Source organism: Leptidea sinapis, chromosome 6 (assembly GCF_905404315.1).
Source record: "Leptidea sinapis chromosome 6, ilLepSina1.1, whole genome shotgun sequence".
In the NCBI taxonomy this organism is placed as follows: domain Eukaryota; kingdom Metazoa; phylum Arthropoda; class Insecta; order Lepidoptera; family Pieridae; genus Leptidea; species Leptidea sinapis.
In genome coordinates, this window is record NC_066270.1 from 13,566,906 (window position 1) to 13,583,271 (window position 16,366).

At 33.6% G+C, this 16,366-nt stretch overlaps 2 protein-coding genes and 2 long non-coding RNA genes across 5 annotated transcripts; 2 read left to right on the top strand and 2 right to left on the bottom strand.

Annotated features, from left to right (window-relative positions):
• The first annotated feature begins 944 nt into the window (after positions 1-944).
• On the top strand, positions 945-1,964 carry LOC126965130 (protein MIX23). Its single transcript, XM_050808597.1, has 3 exons — positions 945-1,253; positions 1,336-1,608; positions 1,766-1,964. The coding sequence occupies exons 1-3, from the start codon at positions 1,215-1,217 to the stop codon at positions 1,868-1,870; spliced, it is 417 nt and encodes a 138-aa protein (XP_050664554.1). The 5' UTR covers positions 945-1,214; the 3' UTR covers positions 1,871-1,964.
• A 4,981-nt stretch (positions 1,965-6,945) lies between these two features.
• On the bottom strand, positions 6,946-7,711 carry LOC126965131 (UPF0389 protein CG9231). The gene is made up of 2 exons (XM_050808598.1): positions 7,382-7,711; positions 6,946-7,298 (listed from the first exon to the last, which is right to left on the bottom strand). Exons 1-2 carry the CDS (start codon positions 7,585-7,587, stop codon positions 7,094-7,096), a joined length of 411 nt encoding a protein of 136 aa, XP_050664555.1. The 5' UTR covers positions 7,588-7,711; the 3' UTR covers positions 6,946-7,093.
• Positions 7,712-10,886: 3,175 nt separating this feature from the next.
• Positions 10,887-12,043, top strand: LOC126965161 (uncharacterized). Its single transcript, XR_007729483.1, has 2 exons — positions 10,887-11,163; positions 11,278-12,043. It is a non-coding gene; the product is annotated as an uncharacterized LOC126965161 (long non-coding RNA).
• Positions 12,044-12,706: 663 nt separating this feature from the next.
• Positions 12,707-16,062, bottom strand: LOC126965153 (uncharacterized). Of its 2 annotated transcripts, none has more exons than XR_007729472.1 (3): positions 15,888-16,062; positions 14,784-15,156; positions 12,707-13,122 (listed from the first exon to the last, which is right to left on the bottom strand). It is a non-coding gene; the product is annotated as an uncharacterized LOC126965153 (long non-coding RNA). The 2 variants fall into 2 exon arrangements; XR_007729473.1 differs by having other exon boundaries at positions 14,784-15,055; positions 15,611-16,060.
• Positions 16,063-16,366: the final 304 nt, after the last annotated feature.

Below are 16,366 nucleotides of genomic sequence, written 5' to 3' on the forward strand. Positions count from 1 at the left end.
CCTTTACTAAAATGAGCTACAGAGTAATTTATGAATTTCACTTTCCTGTCGCCCAAAGTAATATAGGACTCCTTTAGCCGCTTTTATTTTAAAATCAAGTATTATATTGTAGTATGTTGAAAAATGCATAACAGTTATTCTAACCTTATTCATAATAAAAATTCAAATTCATACCCAACACCTATATATCATGAAAATCTACACTATCATATCAGCCGGAAGTCGTCCACTGCTGGATAAAACCCTTCCCGAAAAGGTCCGACGCAGCCCTCAACCAACATTTTCCTGGCGATCTTGACCAGATCATCGGTCCATTATATCTACATAAATAATTATTTTGATAATTAAATACTTATGATCGAAATAATTAGTACTTCAATACTTAACATCAAATTATAATTATGCCAGAGGCGGATCACTATTATTAGTTATTTAAGCTGATTAGAGCCATTGCAAACGTGCGAGCCATTTTAAGTCAATACTACGAGGCATCGATCAGATTAAAGCTAGCATGTACAATTTTCCTGCAGCAGATTTTCTGTAGATTGAATACTGTAATAAGTGCTTTACATCGGTGGCTTCGAAATCAATGAATTAATGACAAGTATAACAGACACGCCAGCCGCCAACACCAGAATTCTACGAATCAACATGTCCTGAGGATGCCTCGTGTACGTGTGCAATTGGTTTAAGACCAATCTTAGCAGAATTAACGCTCACGAAAAAATTCATAACATTTGGATGAGTATATATTTCCGCAAAATAAAGCCTAATTCACCTAAGCCTCAACCACAACTATAATAGCCTAAGCAAATAGTCGGATTTGGTACGCGAGGACCTTCGGACGGTCCGATGAGTGTAGGTGGACGCCTCGCACCAATTGGCAATTGGTCCGCACTCCGCAGTCATACACGGTATGTTCCGGTAATTATATTAATATTGTGCGATGGACAATGCGACATAGAAATAGAATATGGTCCGGTACCACACTACGTCTGAATCCGATGGTTTGGCCGTACCAAATCCGATCATGTGTATTAGATTAAAATTACAGAATCGTCGACATACGATGATACTGTCGAAGGAGCCATAATAAAAAAAACAACTTAACTTGGAGGATAGGTAGATAGGCGTCGATAAAATATTATTTTTAGGTTATGAATATAAATTATAAAGCAAATTGCATTTGCAATAATATTTAGTATTAAAATAAAATGAACCAATTAATATGTCCCGATTTTTCAGAATTTCAGGTTTGTGGTAATTTAAGTATATCCATTTAAAAATTAATAGTTCATTGAGTTCATCTATAAATGCTATTTCGTAATATTTCAGGATATATTGAAAAAAATGCGAGTTATTGATGATAAAATTGTATATTCTCTGAATACCTCCATACCGACTGAATCGTTTAGAAGCAAAGTGGATGCTACATCATCGTGCCAAGATTTATATTTACAAATACAAAAAGGACATAGTGAGAGAGAAAATTTTATAAAGAATTGCATATTAGTCACGGCTAACACAGTTAAAACTTTAAAAAACATGAAGGATCAGATGCCTGATAATATTGAAGCAATAAAGAATTTTAAGGCTGAACAAAGAAAGGTATTGAGCTTTATTTATTAACAAAAATGTACTGGTTAGAGTTCAGACTTAAGAAACATGACTATACATATATAATTATTAAAGTTATAAATTGTTTTTATGCTAACTTTTCATGTTATTAATATAATTAGATAACTCTTTAAATTTATTTTCACAGTTAAGACTCTTGCAAACTGAACTTAGTGTGGAAGAAGTTATCAATGAGAGGACATCGAAGTTGTTTACAGAAAAATGTAGAAATTATTTTAAACCAAGTAATTAGAGACTGATTCTTGTGCATTTGATGTGTATATAGATTATGGAATGGGAAATATCTTTATAATATAGCCTAATATAGTGATATCAAATATATTATATTCATTTGTTTCATTAAGTATGAGTAATAGTCTACAAAGTATCAGATATTTTTAAGGGCAAAAAAGGATGGATCAGATTGGCTTGAATTTGGTAACCATAAAAGAATATATAATATAACACTTTTTAAAGGATTAAAACATGTGAACAACAGATTTTGCATAAAAGTTACTGTTTTATTATATTTTAAGTTCGACTGCCATTTAGAGACTTATCAGATCACATTTTCAGGACATAAAAAGATATAAACGAGATTTAATTCTTTAAAAAGTGTTTTAGTTAACTGTGTACCACTCATTTTAATCAAAGAAAATGTCATATAAGAATAATTAATACCCTTCTTTTTAGAATTTGTTGTCCCCAATTTGCTGGTGCTTCTGTAGTGAAGAAAATGTGAATGAAGGATCTAAGGTTGGTAATGGTACTACATATTATACTGCCGTCACTGGGACAAAGTCCGACTAGTATAAAATGTTAAACTACTAACATGTTTGGTATTCGATTTTAGTGGAACGGGATAAAGTAGAGAATTTATTAATCGTCATTATTTATTTATGACTTAATTATCCACTATATGTTTTGTATAGGCATTGGATATCAGGTTTAATTAAAGTGTATGAAGTTGTTTGGCAAAGTTGGCACTGTACAGTGGGACTAAAATTAATCTATGAATATAATAATATATATTTGGTATACAAAGTCAACAAAAACAAAATTTGAAGACTTAAATACCTAATTCAATATATAATTTATTTTTCGGCAACAATAAATCATGTTAAAATGCTATAAATATATGTGGTAGAAGATGTAGAGAGAATCAAGCTGATCCTCAAGAATTTGAGAAACTGGAATTGTTCAATGATAACATGATGAACAGGCTGAATTATTAACGAGTTGTTCCAGAGTTAGTTGTAGTGCATACAAGTGCTAATAAACTCTTGAAAAACGAATGCTGTATTTAAAGGAATTAAGTACATTGAATGAAATCGTATTGTCATTGAGCCCAATAAATAGTTATGACTATGATGACTTGCTATATGTAGCAACAAGGTTAGCAATTAGGTACAACTTAATATAGCGCTTTTAGAAAACATTGTGAATTGCTCTTTGGATAAATTGGAATTATTTTTTAAGTAAAAACATTTTAGGGATTTAATCATTTTCCTGTCTCTTAATTGAACAGATTTTATCCATTAATTTTTCCGACACCTGTTTTAAAGAAATCTAAATTAAAAATAACGTGAAATAAGAAAGGCATTAGAAAGTAGGTACTTACACATTTTATATAAGAAGAGACGAAACCGGCTACCCGTCTTTTTCTGGAGAGGGCACAGAACCGCGCATGTCCGAAGTCAAACGAGGCACCCAGCTCCACGCTTAATGTGGACTTTTGCAATATCAGGGAAATTCACTCCAATTTAAGCGCCGTCCACCACCACGTTGACGGTGCAGTCGGCCTTGTGTTTCCTTAACGAGACGCAGATATCTCGACCTAGCGATAAGTCATTTTTAACGTACCCCGGGTGCAAAATTAAGCATAATTTTTGCTTCATGCCGGGGTATGTGTGTACGTTAGGGAGGATATCTGCTGTCGCCGTGTCGGCAATTTTGGGGGTCAACCTGTCTACTCTCTGGCTCCGTGTAGATTTTGAGGACCGCGTCCGCATCTATGCGTGCGTCCCATAGAGAGCGCAGAAACGGATCATCTCATGGGCTGCATTCAAGCCCAAAAATCGTAGGCTTCTCCCGGATGTGGATAACCACATGCCGTCCTTATTAGATCTTCTGACAACACATCCCGATAGTTAAACACCGCGCAAGGAAGCCCTTTTCATAGTATAGTTTGGTTGTAGGTACGTGGAAGAAATTTCCTTGAAAACCGCACTGTAGAGGAACGCTAGGAATACCATCTAGTTTAGATGATATTCTAATTAGTGAAGTGTCGAGCGAAGGTGGAATTTGGTCGTAGGAATCAGGTCAAAAAGCTCCTCGGAACACTCCCCGTGTAAATGCAGTAGAAGACACACAATGAAGTGACGTCTCTAAAGCCAAGTGATCACCATAGACCACTGGAACCGCGATAATTCGAGCAGCTCTGCATTGCATGCGGCCAAATGGTCCGAGTTGATACTGGGGTTAATGATTTGTAGAGCGCTAGAATATTGAAATATCCGTCGAAAACGATCCGTACGCCATGAAGAAGCTGGTGGATGGTTTACTAGCTAGACTAGCTCTTGTACATACACTATAATTTCTTGCACTAACACAGACTTGAACAGATACCAGAATATAATTCAAACAGTTTATTTTTAAGTGATATCCCTCACTGCTGGGATTAAATATACAAATTATACACTCGGATGGTTGGCTCAGTTGGTAAGAGCGCTCGGACGGAACCCGAGAGATTCGGGTTCGAGTCCCCCATCGGCCATGGACTTTTGGTACAAATTAAATTTGTATAAGTATAATGAATTTTCACAAAAATGTTAATACGTTATTTTATCTATTGATATCTACCTACATTAATAACCTATGTAATTATGTATTTACTCATGGCTTTCCTGTTTATAATAAATGAAGTACCTATGTACCTAGTGGGTACTTCTAGTAGTTTCCTTATTTAATTAAAACAGACTGTGTTAAATTCTCAGAATATGCACCTACAAGGAAGGAAAACAACTTGATAATCATTAAGTAAAATTTTAAAGATAGCTGTTGCACACCAGTTATGATGTTGGATTATTACATACGTCCGAAAAAAGATATAACTTTAAAGTTCCTCTCGAAGTTTTCGTGAAATAATGTAACTACTTAGGTACTTAGGTGTAGGTTAGGCCCTTTGTCACATATGAGTGTGTACTATTAATACATCTAACGACACAGTGAAATTAACCCTCAATAAATTACAAAGGTTAGCATGCATCACAGGCACCATGAAATCCTGCTCCACTGCAGCTATGAAGATGATGTTAGATCTTTCACCTATGCCATTAGCACGATTGCCACTAGGATGGCTATATTTACACTTTAAAATAGCGGCATTAAAACAAATTTTAATGTGATTCAGAGAAACTTCAATATCCAGATAATATGCTCCCTCACTTATTAAGGCAAAATGGTAAAATTAAAACGGCAAGGCCCATGAAATTCTTTTTTAAGTAGGAAATTTTAACTTATGATTATTAGGGTATAAGTACACCTTAGACATTCATATTGCAGAAAATAGCCTTGTTGAGTGGTGGAGTGGCGGCTAGTTTTGCTATACCGACTCTTCAATGTAGTCTAACCTCTGATTTCATTTAAAGCTTGTGGTTTATGCATGGTAGAGCTTCTTTTGCATCTGTATTCACTCGCTTATCATGCATTTATAATGCTGTCATCAGCTGGTGAGTTTGCTTATGACTCATACAGGCCATTCAGGGGGAAAGGGGGTTAATGATTTATAGCAAGGAAGACTACATTGACACTTCAGTAATTGTTATTTATCATACCAATAAATAATAAGAAGCTTTCACATAAATAAGCTAGCTTCAAAATAAGCATAGCATGTACTATGGGTACAAGACAATGTTAGTATATTTAATTAAAAATACATGTAATAAAATGGTGTGCGTACAAAGTTCACATGTCAGAAGTGAAACTTCATTAGAAAACTAATTTTTAAATCTCGTTTATATCAATTATCCTAATCGGTTCTCTAAACCAAATGTTTTTGTCATTATTAGATGTTCTACTTACTCGCGGCCACGCGCTAAACCTGCACGATGCAACGCTATTAGGGAAGATGTTCTTTTTGGCGGCCGCGTGCTAAACCTGGACGATACAACGCTAGGAGGGAAGACGTTTTACTTCCTCGCGGCCGGGTGCTAAACCTGCACGATAAACGCTAGTAGGGAAGATGTTCAACTTTTTCACATCCGCGCGCTAAGCCTGCACGATACAAAGCTGTTGGGGAAGATGTTCAACATTTTCGCGTTAGCGTTCTGAACCTGTACAAATTAACTCTAGTAGGGAAGATGTTCTACTTACTCGCGGCCGCGCGCTAAGCCTGCATGATACAACGCTAGTAGCGAAGTTGTTCTACTTATTAGCGGTGCCATGTGCTTTAAGCTACGTTCGCCCTTTCTCACTCTATCTCAATCTCCCTCTTTTTGGATAAAAACGTCCCACATTTTCGTGACACTTAGCCACATATAGGCACTGGGTTTTAAAAAAAGATACCAAATTCGTTCTCTGCACCCTCAAGAACGTTGGATTCGATATCCATAATGTTGAAATCATAATTTTGCGTTTCGGCCATCTTGGATCAAAACAAGATGGCACATAACCAACAATTGTGATTTGTGACTATTTGCTCTCATATTCATTAAAATTTCTCTCATATGGCGATAAAGAAGTTTCACTTCAATAAATACACACATTTATGGTGCTGGAAATTTTGGCCGTAGAACCAAACACCATAAAGCCTTAGGTAAAGAATCCTCCATATACCAGGGGGAAAAGTATTCATTCGACAGGTGCCAACAAATATTATTATACATTTCCAAGTAGGAAATACGTCTGCACAGCCAATGCTGATGTAATAAAATCTGAAAGCATGCAGAGAACAATGTGCTTATATTAGGCTTATTTTCTGGCCACTGTTAGCACCTGTCAAAAATTGGTCCAAATCCAACCTGTGCAGAATCTGCTGTGAAAATATTGAATAAAAAACACATCCTATTAGAATGTATGACCAATGCTAAGAGTGATATGCCTGTATACTAACAAAAGAGGGCATTCCATATTAGTCTCAAGGATATGATTTTAAACTTCAGCAAAGGATCTGGTCCCTAATTTATCAAGCTTGATTTCCACACTTGCAAAGATACAGAGTTTTGAGTGTGTGCATGTGAGCATAATTGAAAAGGGCACAATATATTGCTCAGATTTTAGCGCTACAATTCCAAGTTATTGTGGATTGACATAAATAACTATAGATAATCTTATTTAAAATATTATATTCAAGCTTAAATAGATATAACAACATGCATAAAATATTTCTAATTTTTCTCCTTCCCTACATAATATCAGATGACAGTAATCTTTGAAAGCACTAATTATTGCAGTTTTACTATAAATCCTTGTTCTATCATTTTGCTAATGATTCTTCTTTATTCTTTTGTTCAGCATATTGTTTGTGCCAATCAAGATTCATTTGCTGTACAGATTCACCTTTTTTAGCTGCTGCTTTTCCAGACATAACTGCATAGATACATCCAAGAATTGTGGCAAATATTAAGATATTCGCCAATTTAATTCTTGCTTCATTTCTAGCTCGATCTATAAGATCTATACTGAAACAATTAGTATTAAATAATTTTATCATTGTATGTTTGAAATGGATTAGGTATGTCCGAGATTAATAAATAAAAATTACCTTACGATATTAGGTATCTCATCCTTATTTTTGTACTTCTTTGTCCAAACAAGAAGAAACTTTTGAAAATCATTAGGCTTATAACTTGTATTTAGTGATGCTGATGGACTACTCACCGGAGGTTTTGATTGTTGTGAAGGAGTACACATACACCTTCTCAATCGCAATACAGAAATGGATGTCCGGAAACGAAACAGTCTCTCCATTTCGAGTAAATTTTTAATTAATTGCGTAACGTTTGAATTAAATTTACCAACTATAAAGTATAATTAGGTAAACAGGGTCCAGTCCAATGATTCAGATTTCACGACCAAAGACATTTTTTTTTTCGTTCTGTTCGTCCATCTGGACAGGCAAAGGGGTCAAAAGCCCATACAGCCAAGTCTTCATTTTTATTTTTCTATTCTTCACGTTACACAGCTTGTTCAAAGTCAAGCTAAGTATTTAATATTTACATAATCTTCATCTTCAAACACAAATAGTACAATTTCACATAAAAGTAGTATTTCGTGTTCTTCATGTTTCATTTTCTTCATATACATATAGGTTCGCATGAAAGGCCGAAGCCAAGTCTTTTATTGATAATATTCTTGTTCCAATGAAGATTAAGCTTAGTCCGGGGTTTAATAATAAACTTTTATGATATAATATTAAAATATAAATCTCATATACGTCATAAGAAATATATTATACGTGAATTATAAGTAACAATGATGAATATTAGTTGAATATAATTATAAGATAATATGAAACTAATTTAAGGTATAACTACAAATATAATATTTACATTTATACATTATAAACACGTGTCCAATAATAATTTATGGACGAATATGTTTTAAGTCTGTGGGATTGTGTCAAAAGCCAAGCCCTATTTTCAAATTTCGCCTACCGTTGAAATTATAAATTTGTAAAGCGGCACGAAGCTGTCATAAGTTTTCAATAACTGCTGAAGTGAGCGCGGGATGGCAGTCTATCAATGTAAATCTTTGAAGATTATATTGGGGACAGTCAAAGAAAATGTGTACAAGAGTTTGGATGGATAAATTACAGAATTGACAAGTTGGAGAATCTAAAACACCGATCCTAAATAAATGAGCACCACTACGAGAATGTCCCAGACGTAACCGACAAATTGTGGTATAAAATTTTCTGTGTAAGTATTTTTTCTTTTTAACAAACCAGGGAGGAGAGATTTCGTTTTTAATGTCGGCTAACCATTTGCCCTTTGTTTGAACAACGTGTTTTTTTTTTTCTTCTTTTGCAATAGCGTTTACTTTTTGCCAATAACGTAAATTAAAAGATTGGGAAACTAGGTTAAAAAAGGATACGGAACACGGGAAAGGATCAGATAAGTAGAAAGAGGATTGAAACGGATATTAAAAATTTCATAAATATACATATATACTTGCTACTTACACAACATTACAAATATTTAAACTTTATTCTGAAGAATGACAGATGACAATATTTTATAAAATTTACATGGATACATAATAAGACAGGATATACAGGTAGGAAAAGGTACATTAAGAGATATTAGATCATTCAGGAATGAGGAGCGGTCGTATAGAGAACTTGAAAAGTAAATGTGATCTAGATCACATTTATCGGATTCACATTCACACATGTCAGTAGATACAATGCCTAATCTATTAAGATGAACAGGAGTGCAAACATGACCCAAACGCATTCTTATGATAGAAGAACATACTAACTTATTGCAATTGGCACGGAAAAACCATGGTTTAAATGAAATAAGTGGCTGAAGGTTAAAATATTTCCTGCCTTTTGATTGACCAGTTTCAGTCCAAAGTCTATTCCAACAATCCTGAAGGTGAACTATAGGAAGAGCACCTAGATCCTGGCAAAAAACTTTATAAGGGAAAATGTCGCCATCGACCACGGCTTCATTAGCTAGTTGGTCTGCTTTTATATTACCAGGAATGTCGCTATGGCTGGGGATCCATACAAACAACACAGAAAGACCAAAGTGATTGCATTTATTTAATAGATTTCTTATTTCTAGGACAACAGAAGAAATGTTTTTTGATTTAAATGGGAACCTATTGAGAGACTGTAAGGCACTTTTTGAATCAGAGAAAATTATTGTTTTTGGAAGTTTAAATAGAATAATATATTCAATAGCCTTAAAAATACCATAACATTCGCCAGTAAACACCGATGTTTCCGGAGGTAGTTTAATTTTCATGCAAAAAGGGTGCGCACCCCACCAAACACCTGACAGACATCTTAAAATATTAAGAGTATGTTCACATTTAGCATTTAAGTAATCACAATGTGGGATACCAGTTAGTTTCGAATCTAAGACAATTCCCAAAATCTTAACATTATCTTTAACTGTATCTGGAATCTGATAACCCTCATAAAATATAGAAATAGGAGGAGGAGTTCTTGATCTCGTGAATAAAACTATTGTACTTTTTTCAGGTGATAGATCAAGGCCATTTAAGTCCAACCAAGTTTTTAAATTTATCAGCGGTTGTGTTATAGAAGAACTAGCTTTTTCAATAGAAATATCACGACAGTAAATTAATAGATCATCAGCATACTGAAGAACATTTACACTATTAAGTGATGATTTTAAATCGTGTGTATAAATATTATACAATATTGGGCTAAGTACTGATCCCTGGGGGAGGCCCTTTGAAACAAGTCGAGTAATTGACTTCCTGTCATCTAGTTTCAGGATTATGTATCTTTCGGAAAGCATGTTTATGATAAAATTTGTTAATAGCAGAGGTATATTAAGTTGTAAAAGCTTACTCTTTAAAATACTTATTACGACATTATCATAGGCACAATTTTTATCTAAGAACGCAGCTATTACTGATTTATTATTTGAAAATGATAATTGAATATCAGAAATGAATATACTTAAGCTATCAATAGTACTTTTCCCACGTCTGAAACCGAATTGGGATTCACATAATAGACCGTTATGCTCAACAAACCATTCTAAACGATTTTTTATAAGATGTTCTGTAATTTTCATCAAAACAGAAGAAAGTGCGATTGGGCGATAGGCAGAATGGTCTGAAGAACACCTATTAGGTTTCAGTACGGGAATTATTTCTTGACGTTTCCACGTGGAGGGGATGTTACCAGATGTCACTATGGAATTTATAAGAGATAAATAATAAAATAAAGCATCATCATCTAAATGAGAGATAAAGGAATACGGAATACCGTCCAGTCCAGGAGCAGAATCCTTAACATGAGACAATACACCTTTTAGTTCAGTGAGAGAAAATATACTGTTTAAACCAAAACAGTTATCATTATTTATATTTATTTCAGGGTAACCAATTATTAAGTCTTCAGGAACGAAAGGTGGAGCCAATTTATCTAAAAAGCTATTAACTAAATGAAAAGGAATTGATTTTGGAGATGAATCTTTGTATGCAGATCTAAACCTTCTTATATTTTGCCATACAAGAGATGGTTTGACATCAGGTGATATTGAATAGCAGAAATTTTTCCAGCCATCAAATTTCTTTTTGTTTAGAAATTTTGAAGTTTCTGACATACTCTTTGTAAGAATTTCAAAATTCTCATCAGTGGAACATTGACAGTATGTAATTTCAGCATATTTTCTTCTCTTTACTGCCTCAGTACATTCGTTATCCCACCAAGGAGGAGAAGGAATAAAACCCAAAGAGCTATTTTTACTTGGAAATATCTCATTGGCAACCTCAATAAAGATTCTTGCTAAAGAATCTGCACACTGAGATTCTGTACCTGGATTAATTTTTGGAAGTGTAATAATTTTGTTTTTTATTAGATCTTTATATAAATCCCAATCAACACCATTAAGCTTATATTTTAAACGAGGAGAATAAGTTTTATGTAATACTTTATTGTTATTATTGCAGGTTGGAAATGATAATAATAGTGGGAAGTGATCACTACCAAAAGTAGATCGTAATGGATCCCAGGACAAAGAAAAAGCAAAATTAGGTGTAGCGACTGTTAAATCTGGAGCACTTGGGCCCTCGTCAGGATGAGAACGTCGTGTAGGACGACCATCATTTAATATACACAAATTCACTGAATCAAATATATCTATTAATGTGTTACCATAACTATTAGAAGATAAGTAACCCCAGGATTCATGGCGACAGTTAAAATCACCAAGGATCATAAAAGGCTTCGGAAGAATGGAAATAATATCTTTAATTTCATTTAAGATTGCAGAAGAAGGATGGGGTATATAAATAGATACATAACAGATATTTTCAACTAAAGCAGCAATAATAGAAAAATCATTACTGTGAGAAGGAATAGAGAAGAGAGAAAAGGAAAGAGGGTGTTTCACAAGCATGGCTACTCCGCCATGCCCATCCACACGATCTTCTCTGAGACATGAATAACCACGAATCTTAAATAAAGATCCTGGTTTCAACCATGTCTCTTGAAGAGCACAGATATAAGGTTTATATTTATTTAATAAATAAATAAGATCACTTTTTTTAGGAGTGATGCTTTGACAATTCCATTGAAGAACTTTGTCCATTATTTGGTTTATAAATTTGAGTAATTGCAGAAACTAATAAGGCAGCGTTGGACGGTGAAAATTCATTCGATTGACTAAGAGATTTTATAAGAGAAATAATTAAATCAATTACTGAGGATTCCAAAGGATTTTCATTTTCTTTGTTAATTAATGCACATCCATTAGAGGGTTGGGGAATATTAAAATCCCTTAAAATTTCTTGGTGAGCAGATTTGTCATATCCTTTGCTAAGTGTAGATGGAGGCTTTGGTTTAACAAAAACAGTTTTTTTTATATGAAGTATTGTTTATAGCTTTAGGTGTTGAATGTTGATGCTGGGTTGGAAAAGTATTAGGAGTGATGTTAGGTGATGAGAGTAATGTATCTGCATATGAAATTCGAGAGACAGATGGATGTATCTTTGAAGCTTCTGAATAGGAAATACAGTTTTTAGCCATTGAGCTCTTTGTCTTTCATATTAACAAAGTGTTATTGCTTCATATAATGCATTAAAACTATACAGAAGTGAGCCTAATATAGATAATTATATAAACTACAAAAAAAAGATGCATTAAAAAAAGGACTATCTCAGAACAGAAGAAGATAGGATGGAATAATTTATGTAACTCTTTTAATAGAACTACTCCAATAAGTAAGATTCGGAATCTCATCAAAATGTTCAAAGGTGTAAGAGGCAATAAATCATATGGAGATGAGTTTATTTCTCCATTTCTAGAGAACTTATCCGATAAAAGAGATTTAACTGAGACTAATGACTTAGATAATTTATATAAATTAAACAATGATGATAAAAATTCAAAATTTTTACTTAATTCATTTACATGGAATGAATTTACAAAGAGTTTACAATCTAGACAAAACACAACTCCAGGTCTCGATGATTATCCTTACATGATTATTAAAAACTTAGATGAATCTGCTCAAAAGGTTTTCCTTAATATCCTAAATCTACTTTGGTACAAGAAAATTATTCCACAGTCATGGAAAACTCAATGTGTTATCCCCATACTCAAGCCTGACAAATCTCCGGAGCTTGCCAGTTCTTACAGACCAATATCCTTATCTTCTTGTCTTGGTATTTGAAAATATGATTAAAGTTCGTCTCGACTGGTATGTTGAATCCAATTATATTATCCCACAATTTCAATACGGATTTCGTAGAGGGCATTGTTGTGCAGATAGTTTTGTCAGTTTAATATCTGAACTGAAACATACAAAATATAAGAAGTTACACACTGTTTGTGTATTCCTTGATGTTCAAGGTGCTTTTGATACTGTAGATCCTGCCATACTTGTTAGAATTTTGACTAGATTAGGAATACCAGGATGGCTTAGTAAATGGATATTTCATTTTTTGATTCATTTTTCATTTTTTAATAAAATACAATAATCAATTATTTGGGCCAAAAACTGCATCAAAAGGTACAATGCAGGGTGCTGCAATATCACCTTTATTGTACAATATATATACTAGTGAAATTTGTAAATATGTAAATAGTTGTGATGTAAATATTTTACAACTTGCTGATGACATTGTTTTGTATAGCAGCAATTATAATTTGCAGATTGCCATCAACGAAATTAACCATTAATTATTTCAACTCTTTCAATATTATCATGAAATTTTACATTTAACAATCAACCCATCTAAAAGCAGTGTAATGATTTTTGGACATGATAACCCAATTTATAATATTTTTTATAATGGACAAATTATTAACAGAGTAAATTCAAATAAATTTTTGGGCATAACAATAGACAGAAAACTAACATATGAAGAACATATTAAAGCCATATCCAAAAGTGCACTTAAGGGATTAAATGTTATGAAATGTATTGCTGGTATATCCTGGGGAGCAGATCCCAAAATACTTTCAATTTTGTACAAATCTATTGTCAGAAGTCACTTTGACTATAGCTCACTTGCATACATGAACAGCAGGCATGCAAATAAATTAGATATCTTACAGAACAGAGCTCTGAGAATAGTATCTGGTGCAATGTGTTCAACTCCCATAAGGGCCATGGAAGTTCAAGAACAAAAATAATGCCTTTAATTTTGAGGCGGCTTTTGCTTGCAGAAAGATACTGTCTCAAAGTAATATACTCTAATAACAAATGAATAATGACTAAAATTTTATCTTATATAAATAGATCTCTAGGATCATTAACAACAGGGATTGATCTCTTAAGTGGTATCTCTCCAGAACTGCCCAACATACTTCTAGAAATAGATATGAAATTTTGTAAAATAAGAAAATCACAATGGCCATGTTACTCCTTTTCTTACCAGTGTATTTTTCAACCCTTAACAGAAATGGAAAACACAATAAACAACAATTTAGATATGCCACAATTTATAATAAAACATACTATGTTATGTATACTGATGGAAGTAAAGGGAGTGACTATGTACATTCTGCTCTATATGATCCACAAACCAAATTTTGTAAAAATTTTGTTCTACACCAATCATGCTCAATTTTTACAGCAGAATCATATGCAGTCTATCATGCATTAATAAGAATACGCGAAATTCACAACTTTAAGAACTAATATTACAGTTAATTTTAAATCTAACTATATCCTCATTTTTATAAAAGAAATAATATATAAATACCACCTTGAGCATATTCAAGTGGCCTTCCTATGGGTGCCATCACATAAAGGTATAACGTAACGAAATGGCTGATATGACTGCACATGAAGGTATTAATTCAGTTGATGTTAAAAATGTTATAGAGATTCCTATGACTGATTGTCTCCAATATATTGACCAAGAAATTCAAAAGTTATGGTTAGACATGTGGAAGAAAGACCAAGATAATAAAGGAAAATGGTATGGCCGCATACAAGAAAACATACCTGTCAGACCCTGGTACAATCAATTGAAGGATGGCAACCGAGATTTTATTACCACAATAAATAGATTGCGTTTTGGACATAATACTGCACCGTCACACCTTGCAAGATTGGGTATTGTTGAGAATAAAATTTTGCCACATTGCAATTCAAATGAAGGAACTATGGACCACCTTATTTTCGACTGCCAAACATTTTTGATTGACAGACTTGTGCTGGCTAGTGAAATCAGTAACTCCAAAATTTTATGTGATTCTTCATCCCGCCCGCTTCCACTTGATCAATTATTAAGAGACAAAAGAAGTTATAAACCATTATATAAATATTTTAAGAATACAATTCTAACAATATAAAATAAAGTGAAGTGATTAGTGAACTGTGAAATTAGATAATAATAAAAAAAGACTTGACTTAAAGGTCTTAGTTACCAGGTCATAAAATCCCAAAAAAAAAGGTATGGCCCGGTACGCACTGCACAGTGCTATCACTGTAGAAAAATTTGTTTCGTTAGGGACTGCCAGTATACTGCCGCAGTACCCTAGGGAAATATATGACGTCATAAATCGTCGCCTTAATCTACAGTGAGCACTAGCGTTTTCGAGGTAAGGTAGGTACTCGCAGTACTTTGATCACGTGATCAGTCAAAACCACTCGAGTGCCTAACGTTTTATAAACAATACCTACAGTTTAATCCCAAAGCTATAAAGTTCTGTAATTTGTTTGGATTAAAAAAAAATTAAGAATTGTATAAATTAACCTTATTAGACTGTATTAAGTTAATATAATGTATGTAATGAAAAACATGTTACTTTTAACAAAAATCTACTTACTTTTATTATATTATAAATACAATTTACATACAATTAATATATTTTTTTTATTTGACACTACTCTAACAAAAGTTTTTTTATAGAACTAGAAAACTTTAATACACTCATTTGAATGCTGCGTCAAAAAATGCGGCTGACTGTATTCGCCTATACGGGATTGTGTTCCGTTTTATATAGTAACCAGTATAACTAACTTTAAAGGAACGGCTTCACAGTATACTAAATGTATTCGTCACACTATACAGTGGTCGCAGTGCATATTATATACCCCACGTACGTTCATCACGAGTCACGACCCACAGAACCATGCGTAAGCATCATATTAGTCTGTGCACAGAACTCTTTTTAGTTTTTACTCCTTAGAATTTTACTTTAACGAGATCACGACTTAGTACGGCCCAAAGATTACATAAGCTAAAATTCTCTCTAGTTCGAGAGGTACGGCAACAGAACACTGATGACTGAACCAACACTGATAAGCAAAGAGGATGTAAGCCACTGAACACTTTTACTCTTCAACTCTCTAGTTCGAGAGGTACGGGTGAACGTAGTGTTTAAATTCTCTTTGGGTACGGGCACAGAATACTGATGACTGAACATTAGCAAAGAGGATGTAAATACTATGTGATAAGAGGCCTGACTGCAGTAAAAATTAAAATTTAGTTTAGTATGAAACGTGTAGTGATTTGATATAAGTTTGAACAAGTAGTAATTACAGTATGGCATTTGGCGACGAAGTATAATCCGGCTATGTTT

What these genes read in the sequence shown, in the direction of transcription:
- LOC126965130 (XM_050808597.1), top strand. Translation starts at nt 1,215, where the DNA reads ATGAACCAATTAATATGTCCCGATTTTTCAGAATTTCAG. An exon ending in CCGATTTTTCAGAATTTCAG is followed by an intron (nt 1,254 to 1,335) that starts GTTTGTGGTAAT and finishes GTAATATTTCAG; the next exon opens with GATATATTGAAAAAAATGCG. An exon ending in TTAAGGCTGAACAAAGAAAG is followed by an intron (nt 1,609 to 1,765) that starts GTATTGAGCTTT and finishes TTATTTTCACAG; the next exon opens with TTAAGACTCTTGCAAACTGA.
- LOC126965131 (XM_050808598.1), bottom strand. Translation starts at nt 7,587, where the DNA reads ATGGAGAGACTGTTTCGTTTCCGGACATCCATTTCTGTATTGCGATTG. An exon ending in GAGATACCTAATATCGTAAG is followed by an intron (nt 7,299 to 7,381) that starts GTAATTTTTATT and finishes TAATTGTTTCAG; the next exon opens with TATAGATCTTATAGATCGAG.